This window comes from Pyrgilauda ruficollis, unplaced genomic scaffold, assembly GCF_017590135.1.
Source record: "Pyrgilauda ruficollis isolate IOZ18807 unplaced genomic scaffold, ASM1759013v1 scaffold23, whole genome shotgun sequence".
Taxonomy (NCBI): Eukaryota; Metazoa; Chordata; class Aves; order Passeriformes; family Passeridae; genus Pyrgilauda; species Pyrgilauda ruficollis.
In genome coordinates, this window is record NW_024522539.1 from 15,666,472 (window position 1) to 15,688,978 (window position 22,507).

At 36.3% G+C, this 22,507-nt stretch overlaps 1 protein-coding gene across 2 annotated transcripts in view; it reads right to left on the bottom strand.

The window, feature by feature from the left end:
* The window catches only part of VPS13C (vacuolar protein sorting 13 homolog C), a 76,373-nt gene that overhangs the window by 47,097 nt on the left and 6,769 nt on the right, over positions 1-22,507 (bottom strand). For both annotated transcript variants that reach the window (XR_005955267.1, XM_041468891.1), the window contains exons 6-32: positions 18,705-18,814; positions 17,825-17,884; positions 17,207-17,266; positions 16,384-16,464; positions 15,666-15,723; positions 15,238-15,365; positions 14,260-14,366; positions 13,440-13,611; positions 12,921-12,983; positions 12,103-12,238; positions 11,472-11,566; positions 10,733-10,875; positions 9,414-9,606; positions 9,146-9,260; positions 8,651-8,787; positions 7,720-7,846; positions 7,009-7,126; positions 6,455-6,584; positions 6,086-6,164; positions 5,231-5,370; positions 4,522-4,675; positions 4,041-4,117; positions 3,806-3,865; positions 2,355-2,508; positions 2,083-2,199; positions 1,018-1,121; positions 551-718 (exon numbers count right to left, since the gene is read on the bottom strand). Coding sequence is in view for 1 of the 2 variants with exons in the window: in XM_041468891.1 (XP_041324825.1) it covers positions 551-718; positions 1,018-1,121; positions 2,083-2,199; positions 2,355-2,508; positions 3,806-3,865; positions 4,041-4,117; positions 4,522-4,675; positions 5,231-5,370; positions 6,086-6,164; positions 6,455-6,584; positions 7,009-7,126; positions 7,720-7,846; positions 8,651-8,787; positions 9,146-9,260; positions 9,414-9,606; positions 10,733-10,875; positions 11,472-11,566; positions 12,103-12,238; positions 12,921-12,983; positions 13,440-13,611; positions 14,260-14,366; positions 15,238-15,365; positions 15,666-15,723; positions 16,384-16,464; positions 17,207-17,266; positions 17,825-17,884; positions 18,705-18,814 (3,086 nt within the window). In the remaining variant the exon portion in view is untranslated. The remainder of the gene's footprint in view (positions 1-550; positions 719-1,017; positions 1,122-2,082; positions 2,200-2,354; positions 2,509-3,805; positions 3,866-4,040; positions 4,118-4,521; positions 4,676-5,230; positions 5,371-6,085; positions 6,165-6,454; positions 6,585-7,008; positions 7,127-7,719; positions 7,847-8,650; positions 8,788-9,145; positions 9,261-9,413; positions 9,607-10,732; positions 10,876-11,471; positions 11,567-12,102; positions 12,239-12,920; positions 12,984-13,439; positions 13,612-14,259; positions 14,367-15,237; positions 15,366-15,665; positions 15,724-16,383; positions 16,465-17,206; positions 17,267-17,824; positions 17,885-18,704; positions 18,815-22,507) is intronic.

Here is a 22,507-nt window from a genome sequence, read left to right on the forward strand (position 1 = left end):
ACTCTAAATTAATCTCCATTTTTACTTCTTTCCTTTGCTACAAGACTCCTTAGCTCATTAGCTTTTAGGGACATAATTTTGAAAGCCCCTCTTGCCCATCCGGAATACTACTGAATTCCTATTAAACAACCTTTTGAATGAGAGAAAGCCCACTGGTGCTTTATTGAAAAAGCTATCATTAGGGTACTCAAGCACACTGATATTTACACTGGTTAATTTGCAGGCATCATGACACCTACCTTGCAGGAAGATTTGCCTCTAGGGTTAGCTCTGATATGTTTGCAATGAACTCCGAATTTTGCTAGGGTTGAAAGGGCAGCAAACATAAAACCCCCAAACTACCTCAATAGCACCAAATTTTTCTCTATTTTCAAAACTGAGGGTGGGAAGTGACCCTATTGAAATTTAAATCAGTTACTTACCAAAGTTTTTAATAGTACACAGGAAAAATTAAACCTATCCCTTCTCTTTCAGAAACTGAAACCTAACACTTGTATTGAGACACAGCCCAGAAGACTAATCTGAGAATAGAAAGGGAAATAAGACTTACCAGAAGAGACATGAGAAATTTGTGAAGGTACACCAGCTGGATGCAGCCCACTTTCAAACATACAGTACCATCCACTTTTGACATGTCAGTGTAAGCTTCTCCCTCAGTAGCATGAGGATTTAATGTCAAATTGAAACTGAAAACTTCATCTCCCACTATAGACACAGCCTAGAAAGAGAGAAACAGCACACACCAGCCATCAGCAGCTTCTACAAAAGTAGTAACACAAAGAACTAAAGATACCATCAACCTATCAGATTACAAGTTAGATTATTAGTTTTTCTAATCCTTCCAGACATCCACTCTTGTAAAATGAAAATTTTTCTTTATGATATATCTTATTTGAAAATACTTATTCACGACAAATGAAATGCTTTTAGAAGAGTGGAATGTGTATTACATTTCACTTTTATGCACATCAAACTGACCAAGATTCAAGTAAAAGTTAAAATCTTGTAGTTGAGTACTTTTTTATGAAGGGTCCTTGAATCAACATCTGTGACAACTATGTCCTTAAGACGGGCAAAGAATACAGTGTGGCTTGGCTGAAGGCAAAGAGATGAGTCAAGACCTGCAAAGTACAAAAAAAGAAACAGAGTCTTGCACAGCAGAAGTAACAGTTATTTTCAGGGTGGGGACACCAGCAGAGGAAGTGAGAAAAGTTATTAAGTTACTTTAAGAATGACTGTACTACAGCTTCAACCAAAACAAAATAGAAATACTTCTAATACAAATACTGTCCAATATCAATCATGTCTGGAAATAACTCAGCTACTATTCACAGAAAAATACTCAAACAATAATCCACTCCTTAATAAGCAAGCTATTGAGTGAATGCATTGAGATTTTCTATCAGGAAAAATGTTACTATACTGAACTATTTGAATCCAATATTTTTGCATTCATAATCTTGTGTGAATACATTATATGATTTAGAGATGGGCACAAGCAAAAGACTTTATGAACTGCAGTACTAATCTTGTGTATCACACATTCTTAAATATTCATAAGAAAGTCCTAGCTATGAGGATGGCAGTTAAAGTCAGTCAGAAGTGAAACTCCCCGAAAGAATTACTGATAGCCCTTCCAAGGGGTAAAACCAATCAAGAAAACAAAACCAAAACAAGGAACCCTAGGGTTAAAAACTAAAGAAAACATTTTGAAGGGTTTTTCTTATCCTACATAATTATTTATCCTGAACAACTTTACAGTATACCATAAAAACATCTTAGTACAACATGAAAAACACTTAGTACAACATGAAAAGCCACCCATAATCAAACTACCTCAAAGGATGAGCCTAATAATTTGAGTAATAACAGCACATCTTTCTAGCTGGAGGCCAAAATGTTATGACAGACTTGAAGGCTGACTTGGAAAGCAAGACAACAAGCCATTCTTGCATAGATAACAATAAATAAACAAATAAATAAAAACAGATGCTGCATATTTACATCTTTTTTTTTAGTCCAATGATTAGCAATTGCTTTGAAAATTACCAGAGCAGTTACTTCTAATAAAGAATTTAATACCTTGTATCTTGATCTCTGCAATGTTCTTTTTTTCATCACAAATATTTAAACAGAAGGCATCCAGTTTGGCAAAAAGCTTGAAGTCAAACACATCCTTATCCTTGGAAGGTTTAGACACTAGAAATAAGAAAGGTGGGATTTTCAAGGCACCTATGACTCATATTTTCACTTTCATCTTAATTTCTACAAAGCTCATCATGTTTCTCTGGATTTGCTTTGCCAGTATGCAAAACATCCTTCTAGAACCATAATTTGGATAATCACAACTGTACCTTTCTTCAATCTAGAGTCATCTTCTTGCTTTTTTTCTTTGGATGGTGTCTCTCCACTTCTTTCACTGCCTGATGGACTAACAGCTGTTAGAAAGCTGACAGCAGACATAAGGGCCTCTGTATGCAACAGGAGGTTCAATGATGAAAAAGTTACCTGTTGAAAACATGAGAGTCCATATGATCAAACAGTTACTTAAAGGTGTCAGAGTCAGACTGAGGTGCAAAACCACCCAGTGCAACAGAACCATTCCTTAGAAACAGAAAAGCTGCATGTGTGGCCAGCAACATATATAAAGGAAAAAGCTTTCTGTAAAGCAGAAGGGGGATAAGCTTAGAAAATAAGGGAACCTAGCAACAACCCAGCTCTTACAGCTGTAACTGCTAACCTATAACCTCCACAGTACAAAAAAAAAAGTGACGCAAAACTAATTTTGTCAAACAGCCTTGGGCTTGAATGCTCAAGCAATAACAGTACTACAGCAGGTGGCTGACAGGCAGATATCTAGAATATGAGTATTCCTCAAAAAAATCCACTAAGGAATCCAGAAGGTAAGTGCCTGCTGTGTAGTTTAATAAAAGTTGTCCACTTGAATGGGCTTGAACCTGGAAACAGAGCCCAAATGCAATTCTTCCAGGCACAGAAGTCCCATTGAAGAGCTGCAAGGCAAGAGCAACTCCAGATGATGTACAGAAAACTGAGCTCTCTTGATATTAGCCCATAGCATGAAGACAGGTAACTCAGCAGCACTGGAGTGTTAGAACTCTCACCTCCTGCTGCAGCTTCAGAAACTGCTTTTTGGCAAAGGATTTCAGTAATTAAAGCTCTCAGATGAAATCTATAGACACTGTAAAACTATTACATAACAAGTGAAATATTTCAGTCTTCATAATAAAATAAGGCAGGTAAAATAATGCCATAAAGGTATGAAGAGGAGAAATGATCTATCACAAAAACAACCATCCTTTGTACTTTATTTCAAGAATACCTCAAGTCACTCTTTTTGCTTAGACTAAAATCTGTTTCAGAAAGACACCATTAGTAAAATAAAAAAATCACAGTCAGACATGGATTTAGACTCCTTATAAAAGACAGCCAAAAGAGTGCTGAATATACATGGCACTCACAACACAGATTATTTGACATGAAAGGGAAAGACTGACTCCACTACAGTTTCCCATACTGGGCCTCTGAATTTCATGATGCCTGATGCATGAAAAGGTGCATTCTTACAGTAGTTTGAATTTCATCCACATGAGCTAGACAGACACCGTTTCAGCAGTTCAACAAACATTGTGCTCTAAAGTGGTATAAAAATTTTCAAGGACATTTTAACTCTTCAAGTCTCCTGCTGGAAGGCATGAAAACAGGAAAGCAAACAAGTCTTTTTAGTTCCCCTGTTCTGAGCAAGCGAACCAAAAGAAAATAAGCAATAAAATCTGTAAACACTCACTTGAATCATCTGTTCAGTGTTGTTAAAAATTGTCTGAAACTGTGGCCCATTTCTGTCAGCCTGAAAATAATAATTTGCATGAAGGTTAATATTAATTCCAACCAGACACTGTTCTCTTCAGAAGATACACAATAATCCAACTAGCTCTGAGTAGTAGATTTAGGACTATATATGTATATATATTAAGGCTATGTAGAAATGCTTTAAAAATAATTTTAAAAAGCTTTGCATATACCTTGACATATTCCACCTTCAGAAGGTCTAAGCCAGGCTTGTCTGAGGAACTAATTAGATGAATGGGTGCTTTTTTACCTGTAAAACACCACATGAGATAAACAAGAATTAGGATCATATTTCTGTTCTTTCAGAGACCCAAACAATTTATGCCTTGAAGGCAGGGATTAACTTTCATTACCATTTGCTAAAACACATTGCACCATCAAATATAAGTCACTGGTTTCTCTTTGCTAAATCCAAAATGGCAAATCCCTTCTCCACCCAAAGACTGAGCTCTAAGCCATTTATTTAACCCATAAGCATTATGGTGAGAGTCCAGAGTTTATCAAATGCATCAGTGGCACAAGCACTGCAATGGACAGCTGCACATGAACTGGGAAACTGGAACAACATTTGCATTGCAGAGAGCACAAGGCACAGGAGAGCTCCAACTAATTGCTGCACACACACAAGTCCACTTCTCTGCCACTGCTTATTACCTCCAATTCCATAGTAATCCAAGCTTATTTTCTTCAAATAAGATACAGCTGCTAAATTATAGGTTTTGACAGTAGCTTCTGTCCCAAGATGCATTACATCAAATACAAGTACTGTTTCCTCAATTTTCTTTTGTCTGGTGAGTTCTACTAAAACCTGGATGAACAAGAAATGCAGTTATGCCATCCTCTCACATGCAGTATTCTCAGAATTTAAACCAACAACAAAAAAAGTGCAAGATTTATGCCCTCCCCGCTTTGTCAGAAGCATTGTTTTTATTACAGATTTTAGAGTATATAATAGAAATGAGAAGTGATTAATGGTGAAAAATATAAATACAAAAAATATTTGGGGATTTTCTCTTTGCAACAGACCTGTCTGGGACTTTGTTTCTCCAGTGCAAAATTCCCACTCCCTACCCCCTAATTATGAGTTGGTACTAATTCTTTCTAGTAAAAATACTCCAATAAGGGACTTCTTTTCTTTTTTTTTTAATACATCAGTGTGTATGCATCATGTTTTATTTATATGCATACCATACAGACAAGAAATATCTCATATGCATAGAAATGCGTATGTCTATACATTAAGGTTTTATTTTGTTTGGGGACTATGTTTCTGCATCCACTAATCTGGAGAATACTGGTAAAAGAATATTGGATACTTTTTGAAGTATTCTTTAGGCAGGGGAAAACAGAATTAGAGACATACTTCTTTAATTTCAAACTTGAGGTGGAGATCTGTCAGTTCCTCCTGAGCAAGTTCCTCTTTTCTTATTTCTTCTCCTTGAATTACTGAACTGTCAGTTGGTTCAGAGCTTTCCTCAAAATCAAAATATTCTTCTTCAGAGTCTATAGAAGCAAAACTTTGTCAGTAAACTTTTTCCAGAAACACAGCTAAATATCCCACCCTCTCTTTCCCATTCCAACTGCATTTTTAACAGCATGATCACTTTAAATCAACTTGACAAAATATGCTTCAGATCTATACTGCTCTCTTACCCACTGAATGAGAAGTGAACAAAATTAAAGCCCTATTAAAGACAGCACTAGAGTCTAAAGGCATCATTAGACTTTCAAGAACACATAAGAAAGTAACAATAAGAGAACTCCAGGAAACAAGTGTCCAGGTTCCACTGTAGGAAATTTTTCTCTAAAACAGCCATGAAAATAAATGCTCAAATCCAGAACAAATCAAAACAGTAATTTCTCAGTAATGTGTTATTCTAGTTCAGCCTTTTCAGAAAAAGGACAGCTTTGCTAATGCAAAACAGTCAGAACAACCTAATACAGTTAGTACTTACAGTTCACTCATTTGAAGAGGTTGCTTATGCATCATATTAATTATTCTTAAAAAGGTGTTTTGCTTTTTAGAAAAAGCAAGTTTATTCATCTGAGGTAACATCAGCATCCTAATCAAATCTCCTCATGCACTTGAGGGTAGATATGACCCACCACGCTCATCTCTGTTGTCCTTACATGTTTTAACATCAACAGGATGAAAATATTAACTATTCCCTAAGTTATGGCCTGCTATCTTTACAAAGACACATCTGTAGCTTCTTACCTGACACTATTTCTGCTAACAGCTGGGGTGTACTAAGCAGCCCTTTACCAACAACAGGAATTGTGGGAATAGCTGATACCTGGAGGGAAAGAAAAGAGCAAAATAACCAACACAGTATTTTAAAGTTTATATAGTTTGGTATGTTGATTTTTTTTTCTGATGATCAATGTTCCACAATGCCTTCCCCACATTGCTTGGCAAGGTCCGCTCTGCCAAGACTTCTGTTGAAACCAGCAGGACAATGACAAAGGCTCCCCCACTGTTTGAGGAAGACCAGAAAGCTCTGATGGTAATTCAGTGAAGACACTAGTGATGTTTTCTTTGCTTGTTTGGGTTTTTTTAAAGTTTTCTTAGTTGTAGTCAGCTTACCTTTGTGCTTGGAACTGACATAGATGACTTCTGAGGCAGTGGAATGCTATCAAGCAGATCAGAGATTGCCTTGATTTTCTGGTCAGAGAGTCTGACATGCACCAAAGGAAGTCCTCCTGACACTTTAAACCTTTTTTAAAAAAACAGCTGATTAAACTCCTATACAAAAGGTACCAATTCTTCATTGCACCAAAGGAAGTCCTCCTGACACTTTAAACCTTTTTTAAAAAAACAGCTGATTACCTATACAAAAGGTACCAACTCTTCACTTAAATCTGAACAATATGGATACTCCTATATAAAGACCACATCACAGTAAAGCCAGGGATTCTGCATTAAAACAGGGCTTGGACTTAAGCAGTAGTCAGTAACCAGCAAAGGCTTCAGGGAACCACTACCCAAAAAAGATTTTGCCAACAGTAGTAAGTTATTTTGGGTTCTTAGTTAATACCTTCAAATTACAAAGTGCAACTGAACCTTTAGGGAAAACACAGCTTTCTTTTCTCTAAGCACAAAGTAATTCTAAATGAGACTTTTCAACATGAATACATTACTTTGCCATCCTGGAATCTCTTTCCACCATTGATTTTGCCAACTGTACGTGAATATCCATGGGCTGCAAAATGTGCAAAGTTGATGGGTGTTGAAAACGAGCCTTCTTCCAGTCTTCACCTGAAAATGTCCAGTAAATATAGATTAAACCATCACTTGCTAATTGCTTTAATTAAGGCATCATTAAAGTAATAAATGGCATCACTAGGAGAGTAAAAAAACCATCTAAATAAAACTAAAACAACTAAGATCAAGTATTTTAAGAGCTTTTATTCCCATTTGTGAACACTACTGCCTTAGCAGCACTAAACCCAATTCTACACTAAAAGATGTACCTACATTGACCCCTAGAAAAAGAAATGGATAGACAGATAAAAGATAGAAGAGCCACCAGGCATTCTGTTGATTACACAAACTTAAGTGAAGAACCAATGCAAATTTTAGCTGTGCTTTTCCTGTGTATGATGGAGAACATAGCAGTTCTTTTTATTTACGTTCATTTCTACCACTGAAGTGATGCACAGATCCAAACAAAAAATAAGCAGAAACTAACCATTTTTTTCAAAGTTTGGCACCCAACATGTATTATAACCTATAAATTCATTAATTACTGATTTTAGTCTGTCTTTTTTTCTTTAAAAAACATTTATTTATTACAGGTAGGTAGCCTTTGACAATCTTTTGCATAAACAGCAGCTATGTTTTTTTGTTACCTGTTCTTCCAAAAAGAAGTTGCACATTTTTAATTTTCACATCAAATTTGTCATAAGCTTTGTCCATAATCTCCTCTAATGATGAAAAGTTAGAGGCTTCACTACTGCCTTGATTTATGCTGTTCAGCTAAACACATAACAAACAAAATAAAAGTTAAGTTTTTAAAACAGACATGTGCTATTCAGTCTAGTGAAGATGAAAAGATGATTCATAGGGGTTAATAACTGACATTTGGACTCTTACAGAGAAATATATTAAATCATTTCACTTACTCTTGCTAAGTAGATTTTTTTGTTGCTACTTCTATCAATCCACTTAATTCAAGTTACACAAAAAATTTTTTTCACTCGTCTACAATTTTACATATAGAATACAACTAAAATAAATATTTAATCAGTCATTAAATTAAGTTAAATGTTGCAATCTTTCCATTTTAGAGAAACAATTAGTTTTCAAACTTCAAGAGAAAAATTATATTCTCTTTTATTAATAAAGGGCTATAATTTTACAAAAAAGGAAACAAAAGTTCATGTGTTCTGCTGAAGAAATGAAAGATTCTAAGTGATAAGGTATTACAATCATGACTATAACATGAACACGTCTCCTGGGGAGGATTACCTAGCTCATCAAGATACCCTAACAACCCTGATCAAACTGCTGACCCAAATCTAGTTTGAAATATGCTTATTACAATCATGACTATAACATGAACACGTCTCCTGGGGAGGATTACCTAGCTCATCAAAGATACCCTAACAACTCTGATCAAACTGCTGACCCAAATCTATTTAGTTTGAAATATGCCAAGTTAAAAATATGATGACACAGATGATCAGCCTGCCTTCTGAAAGCAAGATGCTTCCAGATGACAGCTATGTTAAAAGAGAATATTTGATTTCCCTGAGGTTGTAAGAGACATCATTTATATACCTGAAATGTACCAAAGTCCAAAATCAGCAAATCTGAATTTTCATGGTAGAAACCAGTCCGTGGAACCACAAGGTAGGAAGGTTTCAGATTAATCTTCAAGTCAAGGACTTTCCTCATTTCAATAATATGAGCTAATCCTTAAACAAAAAGGAAAGGCCATGGAAATGTCAACGTTATTCACAAGTGAAACAATTGTGACAGTCAGCATACAAAAAGATGTTATCTGAAAGATAAAGCCTCTTGAATAAAGACTTTGACAGCATTCTACTGATTTCTTACTAAACTCAATGCTCCTTCCCACAAATCATTCACTAAATCTCCAAGCAATGAAGTGAGAAGTAATTAACTCTATCCCAGCTGAAACGTGGGCACCAACTCAAGGAAAAATCCCAATCCTACTATTTGGTCATCAATCAAAACATAAGCCAAATGTTTGGGTAATCACATGGCAACATTTTGAGGGTTCTCCCTCACTGAGATTTGTTACTACCTTACCTGTAGCAGTTCTTTCCTTGATTTCCTCCAGTTTCATTAATGTGGCTGTTGTTAATCTTTCAAGATCCATTCCCTTACTTGTCTGAAAGAATTCTACCATCGCATTTATTGTTTTCTTAAAAAAGAAAAAAATACAAGAATTAGCATTATATAGCAGTACAGGTGTAAGTCACTCAACAAAAACTCAAAATCAGATCTGGACAGAGCCAAGACAGTAAGAACAGAGAAAGAGGACTCAGATACACCTGAGAGTTTGTTTACTACTCACTGCATCATATTTTACTTCCACAGGCTGCGATTCAATAGTAAGGCTCTGGTCAGCTGTACTGTCCTCTGGGTTAACATCAAACTCAATCTTAAGCAGAGAAGATTTGCTATCCCCTATGGAAGCCACAAGAGATGGTACAATGTTTTCTTGTCTTAGGCCTGTAACATACCAGTTTTCAAGCTTTGCTTCAACCCTAAGGAAGATGAATAGTTAAAAATACTTAATTGGGCAAGGGTTAGAATTTGTTGCAAGAGAAAATATTTATATGTTACATAAATAAAAAGTGTAGGAATGTTTACTACTGTGTATGGATGTAAAAAGCAGATACAGACTTCTTTCGGTGCAAATGGGAATTCTGTACTGAGAACTGCCCTCACAACAGTGTTAAGTGGAGGAAAACACCTTTGAAGAAAGCCATTGAACACCATCAAACCACACCAGCTTCACTCATCCTTAGAAGTACCTATTACATAAGAAACTGATTTTCAGGTCCTGTGGCTCCACCATTAAAATCCCTGACTTTGGGAGGCAACATATTTGGCCATAATCAGTGTCATATGCCTGGCTCTGCTGAGATAACTAAACTACATTTTTTTCAGAAACATAACATTTATAAGACTATCTGTTCTACTGCTTCAATCTTGCAAACTATTTTACATAAATGCATGCCATAAAATTTAAAGCCAAAGGTCTTTGTTTCTGTGCAGCATTCAAGCTGCACGTTGAAAATTCCCCAGAATGGTTTTCAGCAAAAATATTTCAAGTGCCAGTGAAAGCCTGAGCTGAAGGAACTGCAAATGAAAGCAAAATGTGCACAGACTGATTTTCCAGACACTGGCAATCTTATTCATTGACTGTGTAATCCAATAACTTTTGTTCAATATTTCTAGAGTGCCCTTTCTTAAAACACAGGAAGGTCTCAATATCTTATGCTCGGACTGATTTTCCACCTACAGCACATAATTTTTCATTTCTTAGGCAGTAACACATTCACTAGCTTGGCTGGAGTGTGTTGGCCACACCATTTCATATGGCTCAGCTACTGCTTCCCAAAAGTCATATTCAGCCCTTCAACACTTATATTCAAGAACAAGATTGCCATTGTTCATGGAAACTGTCAGACAGCATTCCCTGCTTCCTTCCATTCTATGTTATTCACCAAATTGTATTATTTTCAACAGCAGACTGCAATTACAGAATGCCAACAAATGTACAAGGCAATATACAACAAGCACTACCCAAGAAAAGTTAAGAAGCTGGGGAGTGGGGTGAGGAAGGGCAGAGATGTTTCTACACAAAGAAAACACCAATCCAATTACTTAATGGCTTGTGCTCCTGGGCGCTGTGATATTTTGGTACTCAGATCAATTATCTGTACTTTTAGAGTTTCTGCCACATTCTTGTCTTCTTTAATTGTAAGAGAAGTGCTTAACAGCTTCAGTGTCACAACATGGGCAACATACTAGTGAGAAGAACAGAGGAAACTGAAATTAGTCATCTCAACAAGAATAATTTTTCAGTTTAACAAACTAAAATGTGTCTTTCTAAGTTTTTCCAGTCAACTAAGATTAGAAACTCATCTCTATGCAGAAAGCAAAGTACAGAATCTTTACTTTATTCAATGTTTGCCAATCATTTCTTTAACACAAAATAGTGTTCAACAAATGCAGAGCAAATATAGTCTCACTCTTCTCAGCATTAAGGAAATTTTTTTAAACTCTGAAGCAAGCATAGCTAAACTACATTCAGTAGAGGACTCACTAGATCAACCTAAATCATTATAATCACATTAAATAACTACATTTCAGAAGACATAGCTTGTATGCCTTTATTGTTCTTACTGTCAAATGTCAAGTCTTGCCCTTCCCAAGAAAGGGTTGTGACTTTCTAACATATGTACCATTTTATGACTGCATCAGCAGCAACTTCAGAAGGATCAAATAATATTTCCTACCTGAATTTGAAGCCTTCACATTTCTTCAGGGTAATGAGAGAGCTGAAGGCATCTTTAATTTGTTGTGTGGTTTGTTGTTTTAAACCATCCCATAGGTTGCTTACCTGCTTTGGTAAGGAAAGGTGATGGGAGCTGTCACTATATCCAATAGCAGTATAAAGTTTAGCTTTCTCCTCTGGTGTCATTAGTTCATCAATAGCTAAAAACCAAAAACCCACACAATTTGCACCTTAGTAAATAACAATTACTTCTTTTCTTCACATTTGCTTCCTACTACTTCAGCTGTGGTGATGCTTTCCATTGATTCTTCAGACTGCACTAAATTCCAGATAGCAAAATAATTCACACAAGTGTCTTCATATATGGTGGTACAGATGTACCAGAAATCAATTTAATTTTTATTACAAAAGTATCCATAACCCCTCATGATTAAAAGAGATTTCAGGAATTTTAGTAGATCAAGACAGCAGATCACCAGAAACAGAGTATTCCAATTGTTGCCAATTATCACTATAGCTCTAAGTGCCATATTTTTGTCCTCACCAAGGCTCTGAAAAGCTTAAGGCCAATTTAGAAGAATGCATTATTTTCCAGCTCAATATACAGTAAGATGTGCCATAAAATGCACTGCTCATGTCATACGCTCTCTTGCATAGTAGGAAGCAAAAATACTGCATTCTTTTTAATGTATAAGAAGATGTAAAATCTCTCTAGTGCATTACAATCTACACTTACTTTCAGGTACGAGTGATTCTTCATCTTCTTTAATCCTAGATTCTTTTTTACCCCAGAAACCACTAAACCATCCTCCACTTTTCTTTTCTGCCTCAGTGTTCTTCTTCTTCAGTAGTTTTTGTCCTGATCTTATTGTCTACAAACCAAAAATTAAAACAAATTGGACAAAATGCATCATTTATAGCATTACTACTTTTCTGTAAATAATCCATGTATGTGTGCATGTTGAACATGCATTTAACTGAGGAACAGCAACACCAGACCACAAGGAATTAAGAGCTCTTTGACTCACTAGACAGAGGCAAAAAGAGAACCAGGGTGAGGGACACATCTCTGTGTATCTGTGCATGCAGACACAAGCATGCACATTTTTACTTTGGACAGTTCTTTCTACACATTTCACCAGCACTTAGATTACAAATAGGTAGAAACCATACAGAAAGACAGTATTTAAGAGAGTACAAAAAGCATTTACATTCCTAAATCTAGTAGATTTCTTAACCTAGTAGTAACAAACCTGAGGACCAATCCTGTGCCATTAAAAACTTTTGAACTTGTTTATGAACTGGTTTCCAGTTTGGAAATTACTTTACTCTTGTCCTGGAAGGATAGGAAACTTGTCTTCCAACCTACCTATCCTATCATACACATCAGCACAACTTTTTAAAAATACTATCATAACAGAACCATCCTGAAACTTGTCTTCCAACCTACCTATCCTATCATACACATCAGCACAATTTTTAGAAAAATACTATCATAACAGATCCATCCTATTTGAGGTGCTACAATATTAGTGAACAGAAATTACTCCTTACCTCAACTTGTGCTTGCTGTCTTGCTAAGATTATATTGAAGACATCAAGTTTTCTTTCTAGGTCCTACAAAAACGTATGATCAAATTATTTGCCGCTAAAACATTTAGGAAAGGCTCTCCACTATAAATTTTCTACCAGCTCCTTCATATTTACATTCCAATTGATTTCTAGCTGTGCTCATTTCTATCACAGGTATATGCCACCCCCAGCTGCAAAGTTCACTAGCAGATAAAATTGATGTTAGGCAGTCTAGTTTTTTTTCTTAACTAGATTACTCTTGCACTTCATTAAAAGTATCCATAAATCCTCAACCAAAGATAGATTGTTTTTAATGGGACTTGGCTAGTATTTTACTTTGTTTTCCACAATAGGTTACACAGAACTTCAGATTAAGAAGTATTTTCACACACTTCTTGTGTTCTTGTAAAACCATCAACCCGGATTACTCTCAATTATGTCTAAAGAATTATTTCATAGAGGGACCAAAATATAATTCCTCCAAAGAGAAAAGACTCATACCTGGATTTGCCTCTGTGTTTCTTCTGACAGTTTACTCTGTGTGAGCTTGTTCTTGTACACATTTCTGTAGCTCTTCAGAAGCTGCCTGTGCTGTTTTATGTTACTCCATGACCACATTCGAGTACACCTTCTGATGTGAACTTCCAGAACACTGTTACCTGCATATTTCCACCTACAATAATTCCATATTTGTGAACAACTTCCCATTTCATTTGCACATTATAACTTATAGGTTGCAGAGGTACTTTATTAGTATGCAAAACCTTTGTTCACCACTTGTGATTTGAGTAACTTGGCTTAAAAAAATTTCAATGTTCTCAACATTACTTTTGATAAATGGACAGAGGACTTAAATTTAACGAGTGAAGAGCTACAAACCTTCATTGTTGACTTCTGCACATTTGCAAATCTGGGCTGTTACAGCACTAAGTGCACTTAAGCACTTTGATAATCAGTATCAGTTAGTACTTTGAAAAAAAGCCAACAAAAAGCATATCCATTCAAATCTACAGCTGACATAGATGTTTCCCTTGTATAACATTTGCCAAGCTTCTTCTTTAGCCTTTCTAAAATTACATTTTAACCTCTAGTGAGAGCATTGGCATTTTGTTCAAATTTTGGGGACTTCAGCTTAGCAAGTGAGATTTTCATCAGCTGGATCTTTTATCACTTGAATCTAAGGGCTAAGCAAAGCTCTGGAAGTGGAAGTTATATCAGCATGTGAACTAGTTTTAAAACTACTTTTAATCACAAAGGAGAATGAAGAGACTGAAGAAGACTCCAGCATCTCTCAAAGAATGCATGAATGTACACAGCTTACCATTCCCTGGCATTTTTATGGAGAGATACATTTGGCCTAAATCTTCTGTACGGTGCATTGCGAACCATGTAATCTATGGACTCCAGCAGGTCTATCATGCTGAGGTACTAAACACAGGAAAACAAGTTTCTTAGCAGAGGTTCAGGTTTTGTTTGCAGGCACTGTTCCAACTGCATGCATACCATGGCCTTCAGTATTCCTCAAACTACACAGAAATTTAAGTCCATGCATTTTTATTAGTACCTGAAAGTGGACTGACTGCACCCATTCTTCTCAAAGGACACCACTTTGAACCCCTACTTCCCTCCAAGAACAACAATTTCTAGTTTTACCAGCCTGCTCAGCAAAGCCTCCCAGGCTTTCTCAAACCAACCTTATTTGTTTGTCAATGCAGTTGCCCTCATTTTAGAGCTGCATTTACATGAGTTCAGAACTGTACCAGTAAGGTGCACTAAATAAATATATACACACTTAGACATCAGTAAGAGCTAAAAAGCTCTTTAGCCAACTAACTGCAAGTTATCTCTCAATAAATGAATACACAATTTCTGGGGAGTCATCTAAATTAATTCCTTGACACTTCAGCAGGCTTTGTTGCCAAAGCCAGCACACTCCATTCATTCCCACCCTTGCTCGTACTTTGGCATCTCTGCAGTTGTAACACTGGATTATAGTTTAGTAAGATAAGGGCTACTCATGACTGCATTCTCTAGGTGAAAGGAATGCTGCTGGAAGGGCTGAATACAGATCACGTGGTTCCTAGAGGTCCACAGATAAGAGTGTCACAGTACAAGAATCACCAGGAAGTGATTGTTACACGGAGGGGAAAAGATCCTCCACTTTTCCCATAGGTACTGCTAAACAGTTTACAAATTCTACAGGTATATAAGCACACAAATCCCTAAGAATGTTTTCCAGTGAAAAAACACTACAGTTCATCACAAACTGAAATGGGTGATAAATGCCAAATCAACTTGCCTGTGGCTTAGTGAATTCAATGACAATTCTCTGTACTTCTACATTACAATCAATCTTAGGAGTTTTCAGTTCTACTTCTGCATATGGGTTAATATAGAGTCTTGCAGAGGCTGACACTGGTCTGAAAACTTGAAGATAAAAAAAACAAAAAGAGATGGATTTTTTACTTAAATATAACAAGGAACAGATCAACCACATCAATAGATAACATGCATGCTCAAGCCCCACAGAATCAGAATGCAATTCTTACCAATGACAATTAAGACAGTCCTGCAATACTCAAAAAGCATACAAGCCCTAATATGTTCTATTACCCTATGTTTCTTCCAAAAGGAAGACAGTATGGCCATGCCTGCAGGATCAGATCAGGCTGCTGCACACTAACATGCTCAGAACAGTTTAGATTCACTCATTCCTAGCTCACTTACTGTACTGGTAGTCTTCAGGCTGGTGACCATGACAGGGAATTCCTCTTTTCAGCTGATCCTGTAAAGGGATACAGCACTGTGTGACAATTGCCGACATTACTTGTTTAGAGTTCTCAAAACTTTGAGTAGACCAACTTAAGTTCACAAATATAACTTAAGTTATATTTAAGTTCATTTTTCAGATTTCTGCAGTCAATTCAAGCTGTGCATCAATTTGTGTTTTCACTTCAGACTGAGATTCAGAGAAAAAAAAAAGGAAAACATCCACAGACAGGCAGTGCCAAATGAACTTGGCTGCTCTTAGACAACTGGATGGTTTTAAGGTACTTCACAGTTTTGATTTGATCTTTGATGTTAGAACCAAGCTCACTGGGTTAAGTACATCATTTGTTAAGGGCAAAATAACAAAATAAACAAAAATAAATGTACCCATAAAAGATGAGCACAAAAAAAGGGTAACAAGTAATATTGTACAAGGACAAACACAGAACACCTTTATAAACATAAAAGGTGAAAAATACATAATGTCTAAACCCTATAGGGGTTGATAACAAATGAGGTTCACAAAATATTAACAACAGTGCAATGGATTAACATATGACCCTGAATACAGTGACCATAAGTGTGAGGAGTGAGGTAGAAATCAGTGTGGTGTAGTTTTGAATACAACAAGAGCCAGAGAATATAGTAATTAATGCATTTTCTTCTTCTACATTACCAGTATTTGTTCACGGGAGCCATGATAATACATTTTGCTGTGTATGTTCCAATAAGCACTGAGGCTGTCCAGGCACAAAAGCTGCACAGGAAAGAAAACATGCAACAAATTGCATACTCTGTATTCAATCCATTCTATGAATTTAGCTTTCCATTTGTGAAAATAGAAAACATATGAAAGCAGATAAGACAGCAAATGAACCATTAGGATTGAGATGCGTTTAATCTGACAATACTATTTTGAAATGATAATTGAATTGCAAGTTCTTAAAGCACACTTTCATGCACATCTGTTAAACATGACCCTGGGTTACAGGGGCGAGGGTGCACAATACTGGTACTTGGCCTGATAAAGAAGCCAAGACTATTAAACCCTTCCTAATTGTTTCCTATAATTGCTTAGATCTCTGTGTACTCCTTTCTGCACAGGCTTGGGGGGTGGGCAGGGAGAATAGAGAGACTGCTTAGCTCCCAGAATCTCAATTACATTAGGAGTACAAATTAGATTAGGAAATGGTAATTTGACAACCTGTTTGAAATCACAGCTTCCACACAGGCTTGCTGCATAGCGCATTGAACATGGGGATCAGCATTCACGTTTAAGATAAATTATATCAACTATGGAGTTTATTTAACTTTATGCCTTATATAAAAACAGTTATTTGTGCTGTATTTGTGCTTAAACATACATCAAAAATAAAGAAAAATGAGAGAATTCAAAAAGCAAACTATTTTTCCAACTTTATTTAGAGCCCCAGGTTTACTAGGCTCCAAGAGCAGTTGTTCTCTTCACTTGTGTAGGAAAAAAACTCACAACACATTACCTTGTATATTATTTTTGCAGCTTCATTCAGAATGGAAGGTGTCCAGTTCTCGTTTGTTGTCTAAAAGTTCAAAGTGATAAAAGCAATTTTGTGCATCTTAGCTAACATATTTGTGGGTTTATCCTATGCTTCCAAGCAACAAATGCATCCAGTTTTTCTGCATACACACATACCAAGATAACATACAAAAATCTGTCAGTTTACTTTCATACTTTGATATTCAACTCCTCATCCTACCCATAAAATGCTTAACAGCTAAGGCAAAGAGAGGTTAGCTGAAATTTTGACTTCCCACTTCTCAAAAGGCCTGGCAAAATATCAAATACTTGATCATCAGGATGCAATGTTTACGCTCATTTACTATGCCTGGACATAACCTGCCCAGTTTCAAAGGTCACTCAGATCTTTAGAACAAATCACCAAGTCTCAGAAAGTGTTATGTTCCTCAATCCTCTTCCCTTCTGCTTGCTCAAACTATTTGCATTCATAAAAGATTGTCTTCAGTTCCAGCTGTATGCACACTGTCACAGTATCTTCTCACTATGTTCCTTTTCCTTTCTGCTACTCCAAAGACAAGCAAACTGAACACACAAGAACATGCATTCACACACACATTACCAGTAAACTAAGCTCGCCCAACGTCATTCCCAAGGAAATCGGGCACTGTGGGTCTGTGATCTATAAAAACAGAAAAATAACAGGTATTTATTTCTCTTGCTGCAGACAGATGTAGCCTTTGAAGTTGACTGAAATCCTGAACTGTTCTAAGCAACTTAATTTGCTTAGTAAATCTAACTGAAACATTACTGGAACCCACTAAGGCCAAAACTAACATGGCTGTAGTGTAAAGACTTAGGACTTCAATTCAAACTAAAAATTTTCTTTTGGATTCTAATATTATGATTTAAAAAAAATTTAAATTAGACTACCACCTCTCAGTCAGCTATATGCACTTCTATGACTTCTTTAACTTTAGTGTCTCTGAAAACAGTCCCAAAGAAAGGTTTGAGAAATACCCTATTATCCAGTGCTTTTCTTTTAAACTCAATTCTCTCATAACAAACTGCTTAATCATTTTACTAAAGGAAGGTAAAACTAGTAATACCAGTCTGGTTCATGTAAACATTCTTGTTTATCAATTAAGTGTTTTCAACAGTTTGCCTTTAGACCCATCTGTAAACCCTTCAGCTTCTGCCATTCTGTACTCTCCCCAGGACACTGAAAAACTCTGTGCATCCATTGCACACAGCAATATGTGAGAACAGATACTGCCCACATTTAGTGAGCAAGGCAGCACTGGACAAGGGGAAAGAGAACATCTGTTTCACATATCCATATTTCTGCCATTCAGTCATATCTGGGGCAAGTTATTTGAAGAGGTGCGGAAGAAACCACAGCAACTTTTTCAAGGGGACAAATACATTTCTCTATGGACAAGAGAATCAGAACTGCATTGAAGTCCAATTTAAAATGAAGACAATATGTCCCAGTTACTTACATCATCTTCATATTTAACATGAATGCCTGTGATTTTGACTTGCACATTTTTTATAACTTGAGTTGCAAGCTTTTCTAAGAAAGTGTCCTTCTTCTCCTCCTTTGGTTTGTCTAGAACAAGAATTTTTAAAAGTCAGTATTTAGTGTAATAATTGCATCTTGAACTTCATTACACCAACAACTACAGCAATGTAAATTTAATATTTCCTCTAAAATAACATTACAGTTTTTACTTATTTAGATTACATATTTGTATTTTTTTCCTTTTCTGCACATCTATATTCCGAAGATGCGGTATTAGCTGCCCATACACAACTTAACCACAAGAAAATACATGTCTAAATTTCAGTCAAAACAGTTTGGCACACAGCAAGTTCTGGATTAATATACTCCTTCTACTCCTTCCAAAGTAAAAGGTTCTCTCTTAAAAGTACCTCAGTGAGGGGTTTCAAGAAGCAAATGAGTAAGCCAGAGTAAACTAACACAAAATACCCTTGAATAATACATGCAAGGAGTAATATTTACAATCCATCATTACTTCACTATAGGGATATGGCTCTACCATCTCAGGCTGTGTTTCAGCATTTTACCTGCAGTACGGCTGGATCAGCGAGCTGCTTGTCCTCTAGCTGCCTTTACAGCTACTCTGCTGTGTTCAGTACCCTCCCTACAACATGGCTATTCCAGCAAATACCATTGATCAGCCTACCAAGCTCATATATTTTTGTTGGAAATGCTACAGGTGGCTCAAGTTGAAGAAATAGTCATGGCTATAGAGAAAAATAAGGACTACAGGTTTTGACTCAGTTTACTTGAACTGTTTCTAACTTTTTACATATGCAATGCATGGTGAACAAAGCAGGTATCTAACTTTGTACATTCTGCTAAAAGAATGAGAAATTTTCTTCAAAAGCTTTCAGAGGCTCAGGAAATCTGCTTAAAAATTAAGACTTCACTATTGAACAGGACATAACAGTTTCAGTCAAGAGAGCATTTGATTTCAATTGAAAAAAATTAGGAACTCAGAAAAAAAGAGAAACATTTTATCACTTTTACATGCAACACACATTTCCTCCAATTAACTGACTAAAAAAAAAAGGCAGAAATCCTTATCAAAGCTTCATGATCTCTAAACATATAAAGCATAATATTTTAATAAAAAAAAAAAAAAAAAAAAGGCAGAAGTCCTTATCAAAGCTTCACGATCTCTAAGCGCAAGGAACCCATTAACATTTTTGCAGCCATATGCAGCTACCAGCAGCAATTTGTGTGACACCTTGCAAAGCTTATCTTGGGTCCCCACAAGGTTTTCTCTCCAACTGCAAGTCTGGTTACAGCTACAGCTTCCTCCAAGACCAAATACATAACAATACAAGCACATGGGACATGGCAATTCTTAGACACATGCTAATGCTGAATCCTGCATAGTTTGGTGTTTATAGACAATGATTATCCTCTTGGGGAACAACATCAATTTCATTCCTGTTTAAATATGTCATAGCACTAAATCAGTTAATTAGAACAGAGCTAAAAGGTGATAAAAAAGACTGTTTACTCCTATAGCACTGGTTTCAGGCTTTCTTTACCTATTACTGGAATATTACAAAAATCAGACAAACAGATGAAACTTGCACATGCAGTTTTTCCAACAGTCACTGTGAAGTGCCATTAGTTTACAGTTCTGCTGTAAATACTACAGATAGCTCAAATTAAAGGAACAAGCACAACTATCTAAGTAAAGAAAAACAAGGACTCTTCAGTTTCACTGGATCTGGAGAACAGATGAACACCAAAAGAGCTCTCTCCAATTTATAGCCTCTTTTTCAAACAGGAGGAAAAAGGTCTCATTGTATGGACAGCCAAGGCTACCAAAAACTAATCCAAACAGAAAGCAAAAAAAAGCCATAAAGTTAAAAGCCATAACTGTTACCCACCTTTTGAGTGATCACGACCTCTAAAGGGTCTCTTAAAATGCTTTTTGTACTTTTTACGCTTACGTCCTTTTGTAATGCAAGCAATATTTAGGGAAAAGGATAAAATTCAAGTTAGTAAAGCAGAAATGTAAGAAAGCATAAGAAAATATGGAAGAAGGTTTAGCCTGTCTTAAAACATAATGGCTTAGAAGGTTAAAAAGCTTAAAAGCTTTTCAAGAATTGCAGATGTGGTAAGCAAACAATAAGCTACTTCTCATAGCATAAAATATACATCTAGAAGAGGCTTCTACCATACAAGGACATAGTTTTCAAGTTAAGATATAGATGTATGCAGAAACTTAAAGACCGCTTTTCAATAGGATTCTCATGATCATCGACAGTATGGTATGAGTGTATGCAGAAACTTAAAGACCGCTTTTCAATAGGATTCTCATGATCATCGACATGCACTCTGAAAAGTATGAAAGCACTCTGAAAGAACAAACCCAGTAACCACAAAAAAGACATACAAGAAGGATGATTCTAAAAGCTGTACATGAAATCAAATTCCATTATTTACACACACTTTACAACCCACACAATTATAACCATTTAATTATTTAAACAATGCTCGTACTTTTCCACAATTCTGAAGAAAACCAGTTTGGTGAGTTGCACTGTTTCTTTTCCTCCTCTAGCCATCCCAGCAAAAATAATTCAGCAAAAGTGCTGCTTGTGCTTATCTTTATGGGGTTGGATCATGAGAAGGGTGTATCCCACAAAGCAAGAAGGAAGCAAGTATAATAGTGTACCTAACCTAACCGCGGGGAACACCTTCATGTCATTTGCAGGCCTGTTCAAACAAGGGAGGGAAATTGCCTGCCAAGATTTCAACCTGTCTTGCAGGTAAGGTGATAGGGTGGTCACTATATAAATAATAAAAAGGAAAAACTAGACAAATAGAAACATTTTATTTTGCACAGTTCCTTTTAACACTACAAGTAATCCTTTGTCAAGGCTACTTTAAAAGGACAGGTTCCTTCATTTACTATTGAATTTGTAGGTCTCAGGTTTTCACTCCCATGTATGACAAAACTAAGGAAACAGGATATTCCTCTTCTTCACCCACATCCACTACTATGGAGAAACTAAATGCATGTTTTTAAGCTCACTTTAAACCTGTACTCAGATAACAGCTCAAGGAAGAAACTTTGGCCAAGTGTAAATTTCTGAAAATCAGGTTTCAGAAGTTAAAAATAAAGCACATACAAAACCAATAGTTCCCCTGAATTTCAAGGGAAGCTGTTTCCTTGCCTAACTTGAGAGCAATGCAAATAAAGAGAAGCAGGGGAAAGCATGTTAATGCCTTCAATCTGCAATAGTTCATTTTGTCTGTCCATGGCTTTAAGACAGCCTGGACTTCCATTATCTTAAGCCCAGACACATTAAATAAGGGTAATTACTCTCCAAACAGCTAAAGATGGTGTTGCAAAATTATAGTAGAATATTGTCAGCATTTTATAACATTCTTGAGCTCAACATGACTAATGGAAATCTAAGTGGTCTCCTAATCTTCTGAAACAGCCACTCAAGTAAAAGGGGACTAAGTCATTTCAAGATTCCACTTGAATCCACACTCATTAAAATCTTCTTTCTAGAACCACCAATATGTGGATGTTTACCAAACAAGTATTTTTTTCTCACTTCTACATTTGGCTGCTTTGGAGAGGTGGACTTTCAAAAATCTGAACTGCCTGCTCATCATGCATGTATAAAATGTAACTAACCATGCATACCCACCAGGCTTGGTGTCCTTGTAAACCAGACTCTCCAACCCATACAAGGAATCTTGTGAATGCTTGCCTTGGTCCACACGGCAGCAAATAACCAA